Source organism: Larimichthys crocea, chromosome X, assembly GCF_000972845.2.
Source record: "Larimichthys crocea isolate SSNF chromosome X, L_crocea_2.0, whole genome shotgun sequence".
NCBI classification, from domain to species: Eukaryota; Metazoa; Chordata; class Actinopteri; family Sciaenidae; genus Larimichthys; species Larimichthys crocea.
Window position 1 is genome coordinate 11,846,939 of NC_040020.1, and position 22,518 is coordinate 11,869,456.

The 22,518-nt window shown below is 38.2% G+C and overlaps 1 protein-coding gene across 2 annotated transcripts in view; it reads left to right on the forward strand.

Annotated features, from left to right (window-relative positions):
- The window catches only part of LOC104930083 (zeta-sarcoglycan), a 344,655-nt gene that overhangs the window by 244,209 nt on the left and 77,928 nt on the right, over positions 1-22,518 (forward strand). For both annotated transcript variants that reach the window (XM_019257951.2, XM_027282958.1), the window contains one exon: positions 10,047-10,148. In XM_019257951.2, the coding sequence (XP_019113496.1) occupies positions 10,047-10,148 (102 nt within the window). The remainder of the gene's footprint in view (positions 1-10,046; positions 10,149-22,518) is intronic.

Sequence of the window (22,518 nt, forward strand, 5' to 3'; positions counted from 1 at the left end):
GAAATGATTTTGGTTACCTAACGTACCACAGCAATACCATGCCTGCTTCAATTTTTAAACATGGTTTAAGGGAGTTAGAATCCATCCCTTAATCCAACTCTGGCAGCGTTAGTGCCATGCCAGAGCACCAGGAGATCGAGGAAGTTGTGCAATTTGAGGAAGAAGCAAGGAGGAAAGATAAGAAGTGTAGTGCAAGAGGCAGAGAGGTAGAGAGGAGACAGATAAAGAAAAAAAGATGCTATGCATGCACTGGCTGATGGCACACAGCCCTGAGGGAGCTGTTAAGGTAGCTTGACTTTCTGCCTCCTGTGAAGCTGTCAATAAGGTGGTTACCTCTAAAATAGATTTGGGGGACTTGAGATAATTCGAGTCACTCCATCCTACATGTATCAACCTAAATTCTAAACGGTAAGTGCAGCAAACATTTCAAAATGCAACGTGTATCATGACATATATCTGTACCCTTTTTCATATCGCGGGCAATCTACAAGTTAATGAAGCAAGAAGAAATCAGAGAGGAGGCTGTCTGAGTATGCTGTAGATCTTGTCCTATGCTGGAGAGATGCTGTATTCGCAGGAGAGAAAGTTATGCATTTGGGAACGTATAGAGCTCTGTAATGATGATACATTTATAATAATTATTTAGTTGTTTTTAACATGTGGTACACATGTTTTTTTTTTTTTACATATTTTTGTTAACTGTGTTGAATTTTGTTCACTTTTCAATTCAACATTAAGGTGCACCAACTTAAATGCACTAGCTTAAGGAAAAATTACCCAACAAAAAACAAGCTTTGCAAAGTAATTTTCCTCATATAATGTCTTCAAATGGTCAAAAAAAGGACAACCAAAGCACTTTCAAAGTTTCCTAATTTGTGCACCCCTTCAGCCATTTCCTGAGCCGTTTTCCCTAAAGGTGACACTGCTCTTCCTCCCTCTCTCTCTCTCTCTCTCTCTCTCTCTCTCTCTCTCCCCCCACTTTGGGTGTGCTGGCTGACATAAAAGGTTGCATGAAAAATTACAACAGTCCTGAATATTAGAAGTGCCGGCAAAATACTTTCCCAGCCGATCCATCACCACAGGGAGGACATGGGTTTATCGTGTGTGTGTATGGATGCCTAGAAGTCATGGAGATAAAATTGTCGGTACGTTTTATATGATTTGTCTGGTGTTCTGTCTGTATAACCTTGCATATGGAATGCTATCATCTAATGGGACAGTTTGCCAGCTAACCTCGCCATGATGAAGGAATCCATCACTATCTCTATTACTACTGCATTGAAGAGGACTTTCACACACTCACACACTCTGTTGACTTTGCATGTATAGAACTCACAAGTTGTCTGGACACTGTCTTGATCTAATTGAGCTATGTTACATTCATAGTGGCCTTTTACTCACCATATTGCTGTTTGCAACACCGATCAATGGACTGGTTGCACAGGAGACATTTTGACATGCCATAGCAGGGAATTCTACTTTCCAAGTCAAAATGTCTGCTGTGCAACCAGTCCAGTTCTGATTAAAATATTTAATAAAGTCTCAAAGCATTGGAAACCACACATTAAATACTGCTTATTTCCACCTTTCCCATGCTGTGAAGTCCCAATTATCCTTGTTTGTTTTTAACTAATGAGATAGTCTTTCAATATTGAAAGCAAAATTATTGCTACCAGGCAACCTGATATTAATGAGTGGGGCACTTCATTATTTCAAATCCAGCTAATGCAGTCTCAAGAAAGAGTGTGTTTACATGTGATTTATCATTTTCATTTTTGGTTGTATTTCTTCCATTGGCCCTTTTCTACTCTCTCTCTTGCTCAAGTAACTAAGTAGTAAGTCAGTACATTGTATTAGTGTGTTAAAATTTAACCCTGAGGTTCGTTGTATTCGATTTTATTGATTCTAAAAACCTGCCTCAGGTGCTTTTCAGTATGGGCTGAGAGATGTGGGCGAGTAAGGTAGAATGAACCAGGGAGAAAAAGAAAATGACTATGAAGAGAAAGTATGATGGTCTATAATTTAGACCACGTAGAATTTATTCCAGTCAATTAACTCTTTCTACAGCTGCCTGCAATTTCCACAACAGGACTCTGTAGGTGTGTGCAGATATGTGCATGGGGGATTATACTGCATGCTCACTGAACACATTCTATTTGTGACTGTGTATGTATCATTGTTATTGTCTTTATTGTTTTGTCTCAGGTACATTTCTGTGCATGGCCACACCCAGTGCAGCAGGTAGTGCTTTCATTCATTTTTAATGTTGCACACATAAATTGAGGTTTTCTCTCGATGAGGACCTGGCATGGATACAGACGTACTTCTTAAACAAACAAAATCAAAAGAACAAACACAGTCAAAAAGATTTGCAAAACCTTGCTGAATGTAAACCCACCATTCATGGTGTAATGTAAGGGAAACAAAGAGGGGAAGCAGGAAGATGCAGTTTATTGTTTGATGATGAAACTATTGTGTCTACAGTCATTATCATTGTGCTGGGAGATGTTGATTTTTCTTTGGCAAACAAAAACATGCACATTTGACCCAATGAAACCTGTTTCAATTGGCAGGGAACAAAGAAACAAATTTACAGACAAAGCCAACCAGTGGCTAGTTTGTTCTCTGATTAGTTACTATTACTGTCGAACTGATTTATTCGCCTGCTATCATGTTGATTATTTGTATTTGTTGATCTTTCTTCATTTCTAAAAGTCTGTATTCAGTGCCAGTGAAGCCGAACTGAAATTGGGAAAGAGAAAGGGCACATGAAAACAGAAGATAGTGTGTGTGGGTGCGTGCCTCTTATTGTTATTTGAAGCGATAGGACCGCACCAACAGAGCCTGTTATTGTTTGCTTTTTTGTACACAGCATAAAATTATGCAATAAGTAGTTCCAACCAAGCAATCTGATTGGTCAACTAGACATTCAGTTTCAACATTGTCTCTGACTGAAGATATTTACCCTGCAAACAAATATGAATAACTACACTGGAAGTCAACTTTTAATAAAGTAATGAATTTATGGTGCAGTTAGACCGTCTCATTAATACAGATGTCTTAGTCACTACAAGACTGAACTAGCAAAGCAGGTTTTGTGTTTGTATGTGCAGTATTTATTCAGTTTGGCAAACTTCACATTTTCTAGAAAGTTTTGACAGGACTAGAAAGTATCTCCGGTAGGTTGTTACTAAGGCTCGGGCTACTTTCTGGTGTAGTAAACTGGTTCCATTACATATAAAAGTCTACTACTGTGACTGATTGTTTTCCATGCATTAGTCAGACCCTGTGTATTTCTATGGAAACTAAGATCAGAATAGGATTTTTTTTTTTTTTTGAGAGCATATTTCCCACTAAAAAATGTAAATGGGCCTGTGATGATTTAACAATATAGAGTCACCAGGTTTTACTAATGGTAGGACAAAAACAGACTTTCAGAAGAGAGAAATGAGAGATTTGATTTGATTTGCTTTAGAAATGTCATGTCAGTGTGATTAAGGCTAAATATAAATTACCTCAGTGGGGGGTGCATTAGCATCACCTGGTAATTAAATAAGTATGGCTCAGGATTGTTGAGACCTGCCAGTTTGCAGAGTCTAAAAGTACAAGTATGTTCTGTACCTCTATGACAGTGAACATTTTTTTAATTAATCACTGCCTAATAGGAAATGTGGAATCGTTCCTGACTAGGGCTAAATGTCTCAAACAAGGGACTAGAGTCAATGAAGTACATGTGAACATACTGATTAGGCTTGTAATTGAAATTATTTGTGAAACTGTGGTTATACAGGGTAGGTGCACCAAATAATTTGACAGTATTTAATCATGTCGTCTGCTTTATGGCCAATTTGTGATTGGCAGCATTAATGTGAAAATGTTAAACACAACCACCATACTGAACACCATACTATATATCTAAAGAGATAGCATGCAAAAAGTAGATCCAAAGATGCAAAAGACGAGGTGAGACAGATATTCATAACAAACAAATAACACAAATAGCGTGATGCAGGCACACATGTAGCCTGCTTGGCTGCAGTAGTTTACAGGGAGGTAAAAGTCTATGTGAGCTTAATAAGAAAAAAAACATCTGCTGACATATAAAAGGGGAAAAGCCTTCTTCTTCTCAAAAGCTCTCAAAAAGCACAGATAAAAATAAAAATGTTGTCTCTTACAGACAATAAATGGTAAATGTAATAAAAAAAATAAATAAATTGAAAATGTACCAGATACTATAAATAGAAATATAGCTGACATACAAGAACTTTTAAGCATTATTTGCAATAGTTGGGCATTTATTGAACACTGACACAGATCTTGTGTCAGTGTTCAATGAGGCACACATAGCAGCAAGAAGGTTCAGGGGTTTCTTTGTGGAGTTTTCATGTCCTCTCCATGTCTGTGTGAGTTCCCTCCCACAGTCCAAAGACCTGCAGGTTAGGTTAATTGGCAACTCTAAAATGTGCGTAGGTGTGAATGTGAATGTGAGCGTGAATGATTGTCCGTCATGTGTCAGCCCTGTGATTGACTACTAGCCTGTCGAGGGTGTACCCCGCCTCTCACCTCATGTCAGTTGGGATTGGCTCAACCCCTCCCAGGCACATCAAAGGATAAGTGGACATAGCTGATGGATAGATGGATGGACAGCTTTTACACCCCTAAAACTACAGAGGCCTCTGTGTCCCAAGAGGTCTTGATTTTTCAGTACAACTAATGTCTTGTATAAGAGCCAATTGGCTCCAGTTACCACATCTGCAGGCTGAAAATGTTCAAATCAAATACACTTAAATGTTGTGCTGCATTTACTTTATCATTTATTAACCTGGAGTCCAGGTAGATCAAATGATTTGAGTTCAATTTAGAACATTTGATTATAAATAATCAAAAGGTCTATTACCAGTTCTTGATAAATATCTCCTTCCACATGATTACCAGAGTGTGTGTTTAATCCAAAGAGACCCCAGACCTGCAACCTTTGATCTGTTTTCTTAAAAAACAATTTAACATTAACATAACAACGAAAGAGAACGGCTGAGAAAGAGAAGGGTGGAGAGAAGGAAGTAGGACAAAGAAAAGCATTGACAAACAGATTTAGAGAGAGAAGCAAACAATGAGATCTAAATGAATGAATGGACAGATTTAGGCATTTTCTTCTATTTGTTGATGATTTCTCATTGTATTCTAGGCTTTGGCAATATTGTTCATGTACCATTCATGCCAGCAATGCATACCAGATTGAAAATGAAACAAAACGTCGAGCAGTGTTTGAGATACAGAGAAAGAGGGAGGGCTGCCATGTTCAATCAGAATGAGGCTTGAGTGTTGGACAGTGGTGCAGTGAGGTGGAATAAAACCACCTGATTAATTTGAACATCATCTCGTCGTCTCCATGTTTTTGGAATCGAGAGACAGCATGCGGCTGAGGGAGGGAGAGAGGGAGGATTAGAGAAGTATTGAAGGTAGCGAGTGTGAATTTGTTCAGACTAAGCTAATTTTGTATGTATGTCATTCTTCCACAGTGTGTGTGTTCGGGTGCCTGTTCTATTATAGCATATGTGCTTCTATACAGTACATGAAGGTATAGTGTTTATGTCTGGGTGCTGAGTTGTCTAATACTGTATGTGAGTGAATTCCAGGGAGTTGGTAAGGCTGTGATTCCCCGGGCCTGTTGTGTTATGGCTTATTGAATAAGCTCCATGCTCCACTGTATATTCAGCATAATGACTATAGATCTAAGAACAACACTGAAAACCTCTGGCTGGTTTAACTTATCGATCTGACACACTCGTATCGCTTTTCTATTCTCCCATTTGTAACCGTGTGTGTAACAATATATGCGGTTGGGAACAGTCTTTTGTTAGAAACAATATCAGACTGAGAAGGATACACCTCACCATGTACGTCTGATATGATGAGGTTTATTCGATTGCAGATTTGTACTAAAATTGACCAGTGCTGATCACCTGTGGGATCCGTTTCCCTGAATGGATTCTAATTTAAACTTTTGTATAGATTTCAAACCAATTTCCTTGAAAAAGTATCACTATTTTTCCATTAAAGTAGCAGCACTTTGAATATGTGTGCCTTAGTTTTACTTTTGTAGCTGTCAATGTCTTAAACTCTAATTAGGAAAAAAAAAAAAGTTTAATTAAGTTTGCTTTACTAAGATGTGGTTGTTTGTTTTTAATCCATGCATGCAAAACTGTTCAATATGGGGGTAATATACGAGCAGATACTAAACTCTTGCATTCTGCCAGAAATTAGCCATTAAAGTTACAATCCAAAAAAAATAAATCTTTGTACGCAACCACCAACCAAGAGAGGAAACTAAAACTGTCAATAACTGTACAATGGAGACAAGTACAATGGAAAGAACAATGAATCTCAACATGCAATACACAAAAGAAAAATACAAATCGAACATTTTAATCATAAATTCTAATCAAAACAAAAAAAGGTCAATACAAAACCTTACAAAACACAAAAATGAAATGTGATATTGATATCAACAGAAGCAAAAACGTGTTTTATAATTTATTGTAGATTAAATGTTGAAAACAACCTTTTTAAACAAAATAAAGAGCCTAGCTTTTTTGGTCTGCCCTTACACACACTTCCATACAGCTTGCCTCCACCACCTCCACTGGCCAGTGTGCAGGTATATCCATCTGGGATGATGGAACTCTCCTGCTCTCCTCCACTGTCTCTTCCTCTTTCTCTCTTTGTTTTTCTCTCTTGAATACATTTCTAATTTGAAAGGCTTTGTTGGTTTGTTGCACCTAACAATTAATGATAATTCACTGCAGCACTACAAACGGAATTCCTATCTTTATGGACAGTTTCATCAATATTTGTGAACATGAAAAGAAAGCTGGAAACCAGGGATGCAAAACTAATTTGCTGTCATTGAGCGACACACTCTATGTGAGAGTTATTCCAATTGGCTGAACTGGCTCAATCGTTTGTTGGAGGTTCAACCCCCCAAAAGAAATTTATTTCACAGTAGTAACCAGGAAAGTTATTCCAGAATAGCCAGTATTATTTAACTATTTGTGGATAGTTAATCAGACTTTAACAAATTTCTACCATACATTCCAGCACTCTATTTTGTAATCTTTTGGCCATAAAATTGCCTTACGTAGTTTTTTGTTTGTTTGTTTTTTGGGGTTTTTTGTTTTGTTTTCGTTATTGTTTTGTTTTTTCATTTTAAAGGTTCAGTCTGTAAGATTTATGGCAAAAATCTAACATAATACCCCTTAGTATTTTTTGATTTTTCTTTCTTTTTAGTGTGTAATCACCTGAAAATAAGAATAGTGTTTTTATTACCTTAGACTGAGATAGGGCAGTTTGTATTTTCACGTGTTTCACAGCCACTGTAGGTTATCCTACATGCTTGGAAGGAGATGGCGGGGCAAGTAGTATTCATTTGATCGCATTGTGCATTTTCACCACTTCATGTAATTAGATCCTAAACACTGTCTTTTAAATGTTATACATCCAACTCCATTCTGCTGGTAAATATGGCTGGTTAGAACAAAGAAACAATGTCTACTCAAGTTCAACTTTTTTTCTGACAAATTTGCGTCATTAACACGCATCCCTGTATGTTTCCATGAAACCTACTACAGCACCTAGAAGCCTCACCAAACTGTCACTCTGATCAGCAGCTGTAGCACTGCTATATTCCTTCCACTGTTGCTCTCCTAAGCACCAATTTGACATGGTACAGGAGCTGACTCTACTCTGTAAAAGCTCCTGCCATCCTAATACCCTCCATGGCTGTTTGAAAGAAATTTAATCTTACCATGTAAGTCTGATCCAACAATCTTTAAAGCATTCACTCGGATGGAATCTGTAAAATGCGGCACAACTGATCACAAACCGGCACAAAGCCATTTTTATCACAGACAGCTGGTCAGCTGATCAGAAATGAAATGCACAACCCAAAGGCCTGTAGTCCTTAGTCAAAGCAGTGGTATATATAATGTTTTCTGTATTTTCATTTACTTATTGTTACAGTATACAGTTTAGTCCTTGTAGAGTGGAAGGTCTAGAATCTGCAGGTAAATGTACTCTAGTGTAAACCTGTTGAGGCTTCAAAAGATTCTGATGTAAGTAGGATTTTGCCTTTAAAATGGGTAATTTGAGTTTAGTGCATTGACCTTTGTTTGAAGTGGCTCCCCATAGAGAGCCAAAATCCTCCCCCGTTCCCTAGCTGTTCCACTTACTTCCATAACTCGATGGGTTTTCTCAGCAGGGGTTTCTTTCATCTGTCTTTCTGACAAGCCGAACAATGTTCTTGGGGTTTTCTGTCTGCATTGTAAACTAAATTGTTGTCTAAACTTTCAGCACCTTGTCGTTTCGACAAAGATAAGACAGCAATTGTGTTATCATTTCATAATGTCAAAATGACAGTATGCCAATGTACTCCTGGGATACGTTGTTACTCAAAACTAACAAAGTAAGAAACATGTACTGTACATCCAGTGTAACTTAAACCCCATCCCCCCTCTTGGTTGGCCTTTTTTGTGTCTTATGGTTTTTGTATGATGCCCTTTGATGTTGAATGCATGTATTAATAACTACATGCTTACATAGACCTGTGTGAATACATGATATTCCCATCTCACATCAATATTACACTGCTCATCAATGACTAATTTTAATAAGTACTTCTGGGGATCTGGAGATTCTTAAAAGCTTAAAACACATCATAAATTCTGGCTAAATTTAACCTTAAGTAGACTAAATGTCTTAAATACTGACATTTATGTTGATATTAAGTCAAGGCAAATTTCCAAGTTAACATGAATGATGATGAAACAAGATGAATCCCATTGATTTTATATTTTCAAATGCTGAGTTTGCTGGGATTCTTCTGGGTAAATACTGTGATGGGTAAAGTTCCAAATTAATTCCAGGTAAAACTTTCAATATATAGTCTTGAAGTCACAGTGAAACCATACGCAGCTGTGGCAAGATACCGAGCTGCAGAGGACTGTTGGCCTTCTTCCACGTTGTCAGGAAGAAATTAGTAAATTAGACCACAGCCATATTTATTGGCAAAGTAAAACAAGATAAAGCTTATGGTCGTGTGCAGTTTTATGCAATAGATAGGGTTAGCTAGGTGCCCCAAATAACATTTCAAGTCAAGCTAATGTTATTTAAATAGCCTAATATCGCAAATCTCAAGTACAACATACAATTCAAGTCAGGAAAACATCCAAAAAAAACTTTCATTTGATAGGATACATTTTCTTAGAAATGTACTGTGTATAGTTAAAGATAGACTTAAAGAAAGACCACAGGGGCCGTCGGTAGCGTAGTGGGTTAAGCGGCCGCCCTGTGTGTGGAGGCTATAGTCCTCGCTGCAGCTGGCCCCGGTTCGAATCCCGCATTGGATGGCCATTTACTGCGTGTCACTCCCCCTCTCTCTGCCCCCTGCTTCCTGTCTATCTTCAGCTGTACTATCATTAAAGGCATAAAAGGCAAAAAAAATAATCTTTAAAAAAGAAAGAAAGACCACCATCATGTTACATGAAGAGAAAAGATAGGCTTTTGGTATAAAAACACATAACATAACTGAACATTTAACAAAGACACATGGGTAGAACTTGGACAATGTGTTTGAGGCCTCATGAAACCTCAAGATATGCAAACTGATCATAACTGATGCAACTGATTCCCAGTCTGCCTAATCTCCAACCGCAAATGTACAGTACTAGTATGCAGTGGTGGACTGGTGTTTGAGGGGCTGGGTTGAAAAAATGACACCAGCTATATGGTGGGTCATCCACATGCAGAAGGTTGTGATGCTTTCAGCTTTGTCCACTGTAAGGGCACCCTTTATCTACCATAGGGGCGTCCAAGAGGGCACGTTTGTGCTGTTTTTTTGTTTGTGTTTTTAAAACTGGGGCAGCAGGGGGGCACGAAGAAACCATATGCAATAATCCAAATAAATTGTGATTGTTTCACTCAACTTCTTATTCATTTTGTGAATAACCACTGTTTTTTCTCTGTCTCTCCCTCTGTGTGTAACTCTGTAGGATGGAATGGGGAATCTGCGGGTGACCAAGGAAGGTGTCAGGTTGGAGGGAGTGTCTGAATTCTTATTGCCTTTATACGTCAAAGAGATCCAGTCTCGTAGGGTAAGACCACATCTGTGTGAGTGTATGTGTGTTTGTGTTTGTGTGTGCGCCTCTATATAACTCAAAAATAATGTCATGCTTCATTATAGAACAAAAACCTATGCATTGTTTTACTATTCACTGTGAGTGTGTGTTTTGACATGTATGTAGTCATCTTTCAATCAGTTCAGTCATGATGTGGTGAGGATATGCATGTATGTTTGTGTGTATGCCTTTACATTCCGTCCCCTATAATGAGCAGAAATCGGACGCCGTTCCCAGCAGTCATGGTCTATTTGTCATGTATGTGACGTCTTATAGCATTGCATATGATCCAGCACTCTTCCATATCTCCATTCATCACATACAGAATCATCATTGATCCCGTCAGCTGAGGCAACATGGACACTATGTTACTCTATATAGGGCAATCTTTGTGACGCTGTGTGAATGTGTGTGCTCAAGTGAGTGTGTGTGCTCGAGTGAGTGTGTGTGTGTGTGTGTGTGTGTGTGTGTGTGTGTGTGTTCATGTGTATGAATAGTAAGCAGGGGGGATTGATGTTAATAGTGTCATGCTGTCACAAATACATTATAAGTGTGTGTGTGTGTGTGTGTGTGTGTGTGTGTGTGTGTGAGAGAGCATGTGTGCGTGTGTAGAGGAGTGGAATGGAGCAAGAGATTAATGGTGTGATGGAGCAGGATAGAAGATAGATGTAGATATAGGACAACTGATGGACAGGAAATGCGTGAAGGATGTAATTCTCCATACATCCGTGGTATTGTTTTTCGTGACTGTAAAGCTAAAAAAGTGTGAAGATAAATGTAAAAATGCTACATTACTCATAGTGGTTCTCTGGTGGTGGTCTATGTGGTTCACCTAATACTACCTGCAGCATGTGCTTCGTCCACCATTTCCTGTTTTTGAAAAACACATAGAGGAAACTAAAAACACTTTACTGCTAATGTGAGCTTGACAACAATGCCCTCAGTATTGTGGTGGTTTTTAAAATGTCACTATCTTATAGAGAACCATTTATTCTCTCATTTAAAGACAGTCATGTGCATGATATAATATAGTAAATTATTTTAATACGCTATCAGCAACACAGTATATTATGTACTATAAAATCATATATAGTGTACATAAATGTGGTATATGGTTGCCCTCAGAGAAATACAGAAAGCAACAGAAAACTTAAGGAAATAGTGATGAAAGACAGAAAAAGTTTTCCATGTTCCTTTTACTGTCTTTCATCACTATTTCTTCTAGTTTTCTGTAGCTTTCTGTGTTTCTCTGAGAGTATATTAAAACAATTCACCAGGAGAAAGGGGAGCGCCAGTGAAGGATGTACTAATATTTAGAGACATGAAACAGAGGATGGAACAGTATACTGATATAAAAGAACAACAGGATGGTGAAGTCAAAAAGAAAAGGGGAAAATAGAGAGTAAAAGGAGGCTAAAATATATGAAAGAATTAAGGACAGAGGAAGATGATAAACAGGAGAATGATGGCGAGGAGATGGGATGATGTGAGATGAGAGGTGTGGTAGAAAGAGTGAAAGAGAGGATGAGTGTAGAGAAAAATGTAATTAGGGAGGAAAAGAGAGGTAAGAAGAAAAGTAGAGAGGGTTTTGAGTGGAAAAGATAAGTGAGCAACTCAAATATCCAAAATGCTGCTTACCTTTGATAGGCCATTTCTTCTTTACTGGAAGACGTTGAGATATCGCCAACGTTTTCAGAAGTATCTGCGCCAACAGTGGTACAAATGCATGCCATGGTAACACTAAGAGCTATCAAGACCACTTGTACAGAGGAGAAAAATGATAGCTGCTTTTCAAGTCCAGTATAAATCAGGTTTTCGCTGCTTCTGCTGTTGCTGCTTTTTCTTCACATCGAAGATTTATGGGTGAAATTGCTGGAATTAGTCTCACAAATCAGAAGTAAAAAACATGAAATGTGTTGGTTTAGTCTTGTGAGCCTGTAGGAGTGAAGCTCGCAAACATGTCTAACACTGCAACATGATGTAGATGTTACTTACTACAAACTATACACAGCAGCTCACTATGCATTAGAATATATGTTATATAGTGGTTATAAAACATCACTGAAAGTCAAGTTGATTTTCTTTAAACAACCCAAAATCACAAATTATTTTTTCCCACACAGTTTTTATGTCATATATTTAGATTTCTTTGTGTCAGTGATGTCAGAGAAGTTGGAGTATTTTCATGTTAATTTGCATCTCTTGAAATCTCACATTAATTGCATTTTCATGTATGAAGGGCCTCTCACTCACCAGCTTATTTCCCACAGGACCTAAATGCAAAATCACACTCACATCAACATAATTAAATGAGTCAGTTGCTTCCTAGTGTATTAGTTCCAGTTGAGAATAGTGAATGACATGCCACTGCCCCTTGAATCTTGGAATTACAAAAGTAAGGACGAAACGCATCACCACATTATGTGTCTGTGTGTCCAATCACAAAACACTGAATGATGTGTCACTGTTGCTAGGTGAAACAGCAACAGCAATCCTTGTGCCAGCAACCAACATGGTGAAAGAGAAAGTTAGCCGACTTGAAGCCCTAACAGTACAAATATAAACAGTTGCAGATTTATCCATTTTATTGCCACAGCCCACACCCCCACATGCAAATGTTTCTCCAGAACAAGTTTCCCCCAACAATGTTTTGTAAGGGCAAGTGTGCAATTTAATGAAACAAGACAGAATTGAGCATGAATGTTAGATCAAACATTAATAAAAGGTGCTTTTTTTTAAAAAATACGTGTGTAGAAACTTCTCTGTAGATCTAATTACTAGTGACAGTAATACTTTATACTTTTATATTTACTCACTGTTACTTACTGACTTACTACCACTGGAGTGTCAAGCAGCAACAAAGGATTTCCACTCACAGAAGTCTCTGTGTCACCAACAAATGACAAAATGTGGAGAGTGATACAAAAAAAGATGAGGTGTGTGTGTGTGTGTGTGTGTGTGTGTGTGTGTGTGTGTGCATGCATGTTTGTGTATATATGAAGCAGACTTTATCTTATCTTACATGAAAGCAAGCAGGTCGCCCTCACATTTTTTGAACAGCAGGCATGCTCTCATTTTGATATTGACAGTCACTGCACTTTGACTTGCACTTGCTAGCATCAGGGGAGCATGTTGAATCAGAACTATCTAACTCTAAACTCCCTGAGGACACAACCGTCTACTGCTGGTTTTGTGAAGAGACTTAACGTGAAGACATGGGAAAACAAAGGACAGAACCATAGAGTAACAGTTCAGATGATCCTTGCTGCAGAAGTGCTGAAAAGTAATAGAGATCACAGCCACAGAAGAAGTTTATATAAGGCTTAATTAAAGCAACCAGCAAACATCAGCATGTCATGTCATGTTTAACACATCACATACACTTGACACTAGTTTGTACAGTTTACGATGCATACCTACAGTACACAAACATTTAGACATAATATCAAAGGAGAAACTTAAAATAAACACAACTTGTTGAGTTGTCTCCAAGAACTCATATTGAACTGTCCTGGTCTATGCTCGATAAACAGTACTGTAAGAACACACACCAAGGACCCAGTGAAATGATACTATACTCCAGCATGGAGAGTGACGGTGAAGTGGAAAATACAGATAGTGACAGAAAATTGGAAGACAGAGGAAGACAAACTTACAAAGGCAGAGGTTATTTTTTTAGACATCTCCACAGATAAGTGATGTAATGATGAACTAAATGATAGACGTCGACATGATAGTTTGTTAACAGATAGCAGCAGTGGTTCATAAACTTTCTGTTGGGCCTCTTTTTCACCCACTAAAAACATGTTTCTGCATTGAGGCTCATCATATTTTCTTGTGTTTGTTTTTACACAGTTTTTCAATTGGAAAAAGATTTAAGCTCTCTTAAATTTAAAAACTGACAAAACAATTTTTAGGATGTAAATTTGTGTAGGAGCAGAGAGCAGAGAAAGAAGATCTTCCTTTCAACACAGCTATATTATGTCAAAAGCACATGCGTGCACATTTTTCTCTGCATTGTAGGAAAGGTAAATGGAACATTGTGACTCCCAGAGAGAGCTAAATACAGAACACTGCATATATACCACACACTATCAACAACAATGATGCACAGAGAAATTAAATTGGCTTGGTGGGAGGGAAAAAGATGGAAAATGAGAAAAAGATAAACCCTGTGCTTATATAAGGCACTGAACTTTTCTCTGCTTAACTCTTGTAAGCATATACGAAGCAAAGAAAAGGAATCAGGAGAAAATATGAATTTGACCATTTCTAACAAGCATTGCACATGAGTAGTGTCATAGTAATGCTGTGTCTATATTATACGATACTTCAGTTGGTACACTTTTATGTATTACACTGTGTATATGATGTGCTTCTTAGTGTAGTGCACTAATTTTGTCAGGGTAGTGTTATCTCAATTTGAGTATAGTTGTTACCAGAAATGACAACTGCAACATTTTACCACTTCCTCTTCTTCACCACAGCCAACATTTGACCTCTAAAATATAAATATAAAACATATGCACAACTTAAATTTGTATTTGTATTCACAGCTTCAGCTCCAGCAGCTTTCTCGGTCTGTGTTTTCACGCTGCCGGTGGTCCCCTTCAGCTACACATCCAAAAATGGTGACCATTGCAAAACTGCCATTCCCCAGGGTTCCACACTCTTACCGCTTTGGTCGTTATGAGCGCAAAAAGAGAAATAATAGTGTGAAAGCACACTGTACCTAAAATAACAAGTGTAAGCAAGGAAGTTCGTTAGATGAACAAAACAAAAAAATCAGTAAGGTAGTGGGCAAAAGTTACTTGAGCACTTGGCAGCAATGCAAGACAGAGGAAATACTGCAAAGCATGAGGCAGGAACTGGAAGACACTGGAGACACAGCAAAGTACTAGGCAGGAATTAGGAGGCATCAGGGAAGCTTTGAGAGACACAGGACCTGGAGCATTGACTATGTGGCTACAGAATAAAGCTGGTAAGCAGCCAAAATCTCTGCCAGCCCCGGGAGCAACATCACAAACCAGCTCTAGGAGGATACCATACACGGCACACTGTGTGTTTTCTTGACTATGGAAAATCCAGGGTACACATTATGAGCAGATCATAGAATAACAAGACAAATCAGTCTGGACACAGACATAACTGGGGAAAAAGGCCACTGATTTTTACTGATTGATCTTACAGACTGATGAATAGGTGGGTAAACCTGAATCAGGATAAGCAACAGGCATTCCGAACAGGTTTCAGGAAAGTACAAAGTAGCAGGTAAGCAGGAATTGCTGGAACACTTTGGAACAGCAAGTACTTCAAATTAAATGACAAAACGCTTTGTTTGTCCATGCCCTCTAAAACGACACACAGAAGCATTTCCTGATCCAATGTCCCTATCAGCAGAACAACATTGTACCTTCCAACACTATAAATCTCTCTTTAAAAATGTATTTTTTATTCAGCTTTGTTTTTCAGGGAAAGGTCATGGTTTGGATTAAAATATTATCCTTGTTAAGGTTGCTGTCATGGGTGCCTGGTTGATCATAATCATGCTTTAGAAAAGAAAAAAAAAAACATTGAATGATGGTTGGAAACAAGAAAGTCTTTGTCCTTGACTTCAGCTGCTAGAGGACACTGTCACAGGGTGACTTGAGAGGAGACACTCCTTTGGCAACAAGGCAGTACAGACTATGTGGTAAATATTACAGGATAATTAGCAAATAAGATGTGTAGACAGGTGGCTGATGAAAATAGCAGGTGTTCTATAGAGAAGGGAGAATCCACTGCCACTTAGTGGGCAAGGATGGTATGACTAAGTTGGAAAATTTACACAGCTCTGTATGATTCTTTCTTCTTACAATCTGAATATGTGGGGGATTTATATAGTATATGTACTGTATGTAATAGTGTGCATTTATTTGGAAGATGATTCCATTCTAAGATGGAGGCCATGGGATTATCTTCAGAGCAGCATGTTTTATCGGATATTTCGAGGTGTGTTCAGGCACACTGCGGTAGCAGTGTTCCCTCCGTGTCTTATCCTCTCTGCTCTATTCTGACAAAGGCCTGTCTTTAGTGACACACACATAGCACATACACTGAACATTGAATCTTGCCACTCGGCCCTATAATTATCCCCATAGGGACCCTATGACGACCTATCACTACCACAGGAGGCACAAAGAAAAGTTCATTTATTCTGCTCTCTTGTCTGTCTTTGATTTGACTTTTTTTTTCTTATGTGGCTCTTTTCCCTGTTACTAGGCCTTTTCTTCCTTTACCCCCTGTCTAGGACATGTCTTTCTTTCTCTTTCCCTATTACTTTCTTTTACAGTATGTCTGTCTGTCTTTCTCTCCCACCCCTGTAGTGATACTGGCTCCCCGGGGACCAGCCTCGTTATGTGCAGTAGACTGCCTGGATAAGGGCAGAGAAAGAAATCTGTGGCACACACAGTGGAGATAGTGTATTTGCTTACATGTAAAGGAAGGGAGGGAGGTAAGATATAAAATGCATAATAGAAGGCATGGAGCCCACTAAAAGGATAATTAAAACTGCAAAAACAGTTACAGAGTGTATGAAAAGCTATGAAAAAGTTAAAAGCAACAATAATTGAAGAGCTCCTCTCATCCATGTCCTGTACTGCAGCTTCAAGGAAGACTGAAAAATATGGGGGGTGGGAGAATGCCATAACTTTATTTTTGCTGTTTGTCAGTTTTAGATTTATTACTCCCTCTCTCTCTGCCTCATACTTTCTCTGTGCTTCTCCTCTGGGGACCTGAGCTAGCTGAAACTTCTCCAACTCTTGAGCTGTAATTGAATAGCAGAGAGTTCTAATAGAACATTAGGCTGTTCCCGTCTTGGCAGGCTCTATTGATTTTGACTTTGCAGCATTGTAAACAATATGGGGTAAATGTAACTGAACGGATGCAGACCTTGGTATAAGCTATAATTTCTAGGGCTTTTGCCGTGGAGCTGTTGCACGTCTAACTGTACAGTGTGGTTTTGTTTGACTTTAATAGCATGTTACTGAGGGTGGCTCGCACTTTCAACTTTCTCTAAAGAATAATAGCAGGTAATTTTTGTTTGTGTGACTTTCTATTCATGCCCTTTGTTTATGATGAAGACAGGGATGCCACAAAGTCCAACTGTCAAGCACACTTGATTTTAATTGCCTGTCACCTGGAGTGCATGGTGCTGGTGGGTTTCTTAGAAAGAATAATAGCTTCCTTTTTTTTTTTTAAATGCTACTTTCTCTTTTTGTTTGTGGTTACATCAAGGTGGAGAGAGCCATGTTTTTTTATGTTTGCAGCGCTCTTGATCTTTTCTGAAGGCGATGCCTTTCATATACAAAAAAATCCCACCAATCACTCGGACACACTCACTAGGAAGTCCAACCATTAGGAGCGTTTGATTCAAATTGCATGCCATCCTCAGTAGTTGTGATATAATATATAAAGACTGGTAAGGGCTCAAATGCAATGTTACTGATAATACATACGGTTAATGCGGAGTATGTGTGGTGAATTAAGACAAAAACAGAGAGAATTTTTTTTTTTTTATGTTTGATGGCACTTTTCACAATTGACAGCCTCATTAAAGTCCGGCTAGTGCACTCACGGTAACTTGTTTCACATCATGCCTTCATGTTTTGGGTACGTTTTCTTTTTCCTCTCTTGTAAATATATTTCACCCATGCAACAGCTATTTGCACTGTACTGCAACTGGTATTTCCAGCACTATGTTTACTACAAATAGTTCTATTATAGTGCAAAGCATTGGGGAATATTTGACTTGTTGTATGATGATTTATTATAGAATCATAAAAACACATCTGACACGGTATATTTTGTCAAGACTTAGTTCCTGTGTGTTTGTTGAGCTAGAATATGCCATAGCTGCACCTGATGGACATTTATGATTCACCTAATATATCTTAAGTGTTGATAACTTTTTATCATCTTTGCTTTATTCTTATCACGATCTCACCTAGCTTCTATTCACCAGCTCAAAATGCTTTAAGAAAATGTGTGCCGCTGCTTTCTTTGACTATATTTCATTATTTCCTTTTCCTATTGCATAAAAGAATACTCAACATGTGGCATCCAACAACTATAAAATGTATTTGATTTACACAGTATGTCAACTTTGGCGGGTGGCACTCGCTATGTGAGAATTTCTCTCGCCTTTAACCTGAGGAAAAAGGGATAACTTAGATACACTGTCTGTGATAATAAGTGTCGACGTCAGCAGATGAAAGCACCACCAAGTGAGACACATGCAGAGTGCTTGTCAGATGTCGAAGCTTTTTTCGTGTCCCCCACAATATTAAAAAAGATATCAAATAAAAAGTCAGCCCTGCCACCAAAGTTAACTAAAAGAAAAGAAGAAAGAAAAGTTTGACTGAGCGAGGTTTGCAGAGGTTAGTGGGACCAGTGGGAGTGGGGATCATTTGATCATTTTTACAGAAGCAAGAATACATCATTTTTATTCAAGACTGAGCTTAGCATGGTTTCTTGCTGAGTGTGTGTGTGTGTGTGTGTGTGTGTGTGTGTGTGTGTGCGTGCGCGTGCGTGCGCATGCGCGCTTGTGTGGTTGTGGGTGCGTGTGTGTATCTGTATGGGCAAGTGTCCAGCATGCATGTGTGTGCCAGACGTGGTCGCGACCCATGCAAAAATAGTCTCCATTAACATTTAACAGCATTTTTCAGAATGTCAGGAGAATGAAAGTCACACTGGCCCAGGAGGGGACAGAGGAAACGAGACAAAATGAATAAGAATTTTAATCCCTTGCTCCAAAAGACCATTCCATCCCTCCCTCCAGCTCTTGTCTCAGAGGTCACATCATCCAAAAGCCACAACAAATCCCTTCATCACAAAACTTGACTGGAGAAAAAGGGCACATCACAGTGTACCATGTTAAATCAAAGTATTTTGATAATCATCAAAATGGAAATCCATCAAAAATATCGTTGTTAGATGAAAATCATGTATCTCTCATATCTATATATGGAATGTGCACATTTTCTTCTGTTTGCAGTCTGTTTACAGTCATCATGTATGATAGAAGAAGGATAGCTTTGGATAAATAGTCTTTTCAGTTTTGAACCAAGGATAGACAACAAGCTCTCATTGTTCCTAGTCAGACGCATGTCAGTTTCAAATGGCCATCAGCCTGGATTATGCTGCTTTCAATAAATGTGCTATATGGAAACATTTAGGACCTTGGTAGTGGTATTGGTCATTTACCAACTGAGGTGGCCATAAAGAGGAGAGTCGAGGTCCAGAATCACCCACATGTTATTAATCATTAATATTAAATTGCTTACAATCCATATAAATCCATTTAAGATAAAAAAGTTTGCTGATGACTTTGTAAATTATCATTGTTCATTTATTGGGCTAAATGTATCTCATTGTAGAGTTTCAGGTTTATTTTGTAAGCTAGTTTCTGAGAAAAAGAGATTTTGGGACAATATGTTTGTCATTGTCAGACCAAATTGTATGGAGCCTTGGAGGACTTTCACTTTATTGCTTGAAACTCTCAAAGTATAAGCATTGGCCAACCTGCATTAACTAAGCTGGACATCCGTGATATGTCTCCATATATACTGTTGGTGTAGAGTAAATTAAACTCCAATGTGCTGTAGATGCAGCCTAGTGTAGAAGTTTGTCCAAAGCACCACACCATACTCTTTTCTAACAGTAGTTAAAATGTTATCCTTAGGCTGTTTTCTCAACCACAGAAGCTGTCAGGCTAAATTTCATGTAAAAGAAAATACATTATTCATCACTTAACACTTGTATAATGAGCCTGCTCTGCATTATTTTGTTCAGATTCTATTATTTAAACCTGTACTAATCTTTTTTTTTGGATTTTTCTTGGTGTGTATTTTTTTGTTTTTTTTTACACCACTCTCATGGGGATGCCCATGAGATGATATGCCTTCTTTAATAAACTAACTTTGAAAACCTGCTCTTGAATGCATTCCCTTCCTCATAACTAATCCTAGCTCCGGGCAGCATATCCCTCGACATCCATAAATGCCGCATTGCTGGCATAAAGACAGTAGTAACCACTGAGCACAAGGCCATCAGCCGTGTGCCAGCACTCCATTTAACATTTGATTTAGTGAACTACACACACTCAGGGTCATTCATAGTTGGCTGGGTTTCTTCTTGAGTGCAGTTTTATTTTAGACTTTATTACCTAAACTCAAAGTTACTCTCTACTTTTAGCTCTATATAGCACTGTGTTTGTCCTATTTGTCTGTGACAGCCATGGCTTTAGCTATAACATGACACTATTTAAAGCAAAAAGGATTGTGATGCTTCGCTTTAAAGCGTATAGCTGAGTCTTCCCTGTATATTCAAGTTTGAATACCCTCCAATCTTGCTTTCTATGCAGTAATTGGCATAATGATCAGGCGAGCAGATAGCTTTGTACAGACAAATTTATCTTTTAGCCCACAGCTAGTTTCAGTGATAACATCAGTGGAAAAATGAATGCCTATATTAGGTAACAGGACAGTCAAGACAGAGATGTTTCATTCCACAGCCAGAGCTATGCATTTACTGAAGTGTGTTAAAGCATTTGTTCAGTGTAATCACCGTGTCAAATTAAGTGTGTAGAATGTATGCTTCAACATGAAATGGATTCATGTTAACTACATCCATATTAGAGTATATCTACCCTACTGTCCTGTATACTATATCTATGGTATTTTATTATAATCTTTTTAGATTAATCCATTCTAAATTAATTTATTAGAATGTTGAACATTTTTGAACGAACCTCTGCTCAATAGGGTTTAAAGTACAGTATGTTTACTAGAACAAAGACTACATATGATGTTGGTTCACCAACCTGGTGTAATAATCCCATAATGTGCAACTTTTTTCTCAAGATATTGTAAATTAACTCTTGTAATATTGCAAGCTTCTATTTTCTCTTCCCTTTTTGTCTCCCTAACTGTAATCCTACTCGAGTCCTGTGTAACTCTCTCTCTCATCTCTTTTTTTATGTGAAACATTTCTAAAGATTTCTAGCGGTGGCAATTCCTTGTTCACCTTCACTAGTCAAATCGCTCCACTTTAATTAAAGTGGAGTCGTGGCAAATGGCAGAATTAACATTGATTACACCTAACTATAGATACACAACTTCGAATGATAGTAGAAAGTACTGTGTAAATTATTACAATAATTTTAGAAACTCACACTGTTAATATACAACTCTCGCTTTATGCACATTTATAGAAACATTTATGCACAAATATCTTATTTTAGGCATGCACACACAGTGAATTCCATCTTGTTTTCATGCATATATACACACAAATATTGTTTAAATAAATATTCTCTAAATAAAATAAATATACTATAAAGGTTGACTTGCTCTTGCTAAAAATTCGCTCTCCTTTGGACCTAAAACATAAGGAAGTGCCATAGACAGTACAGTTATGCACACCCCAGCACACGCCTTGTTCCTGCTGGTGTTATGTATTCACAGGTTGTTTCCAGGGGAACGGTCACAATCCACTGTGTGAAATTAATTAAGGACGGACATTGAATTAATTAACTAGATGGGAGTGTGGCATTATACTGTCCTGGCCTTATAACATTAAACACACACTCATACGCACACGCCTGCACAGACACACATGCTTGCACAAAGGAGACCCACACAGATTAGATTTAATTACCAGTCTGCAGATCATTGGTACAATGTGGTTCAGCCTTAATTACATACTGTCCTGTCCCCGTGTGTATGTGAGAAAGAGGAAGTGCATGACAAAAAAAGAGATATTAAGTGGATCAGTTGCATTTCAGTTACATGAACGTGAGTGCAAAGTAAGCATGTTTCATTTTCTGCTGCTCGACTGTAACATCCACACATTACCTCTTATGCTAACTCAGCTGGAAAAGCAAGTCTTCATAGTTGCAATACTTGTCTCCACTGAAACTCACAAATTCCCTCGAGCAATATTCTACCGAACATCTGTGTTTTCATTGTAAAACGCTCACCCCCTGTAGGCTTAACAATTTGTACGTTGCTGGAGACAGCTGGGATTTACAGCATTTCCAATACATGGCACCTGTGTACCAGTTTGATAGTAAAACAATGTACATAAATGAACATAGAAACCTTTCACTCCTGCAGTATTACCCGCTATAATCCATTGTCAAAATGCGATGCTCCAAGTGCATCATCAAACTGCATTGTTATTTGCCATACGTAACTATGTTGGTCTTGAGAGGCAAAGGTAAAGAATTCAATGTCCAAGTTATACAGGTTGTGGTTTGTACTGTTGACCTGAGAACATCCACATGGTCACACCAAAGTGCCAAAGA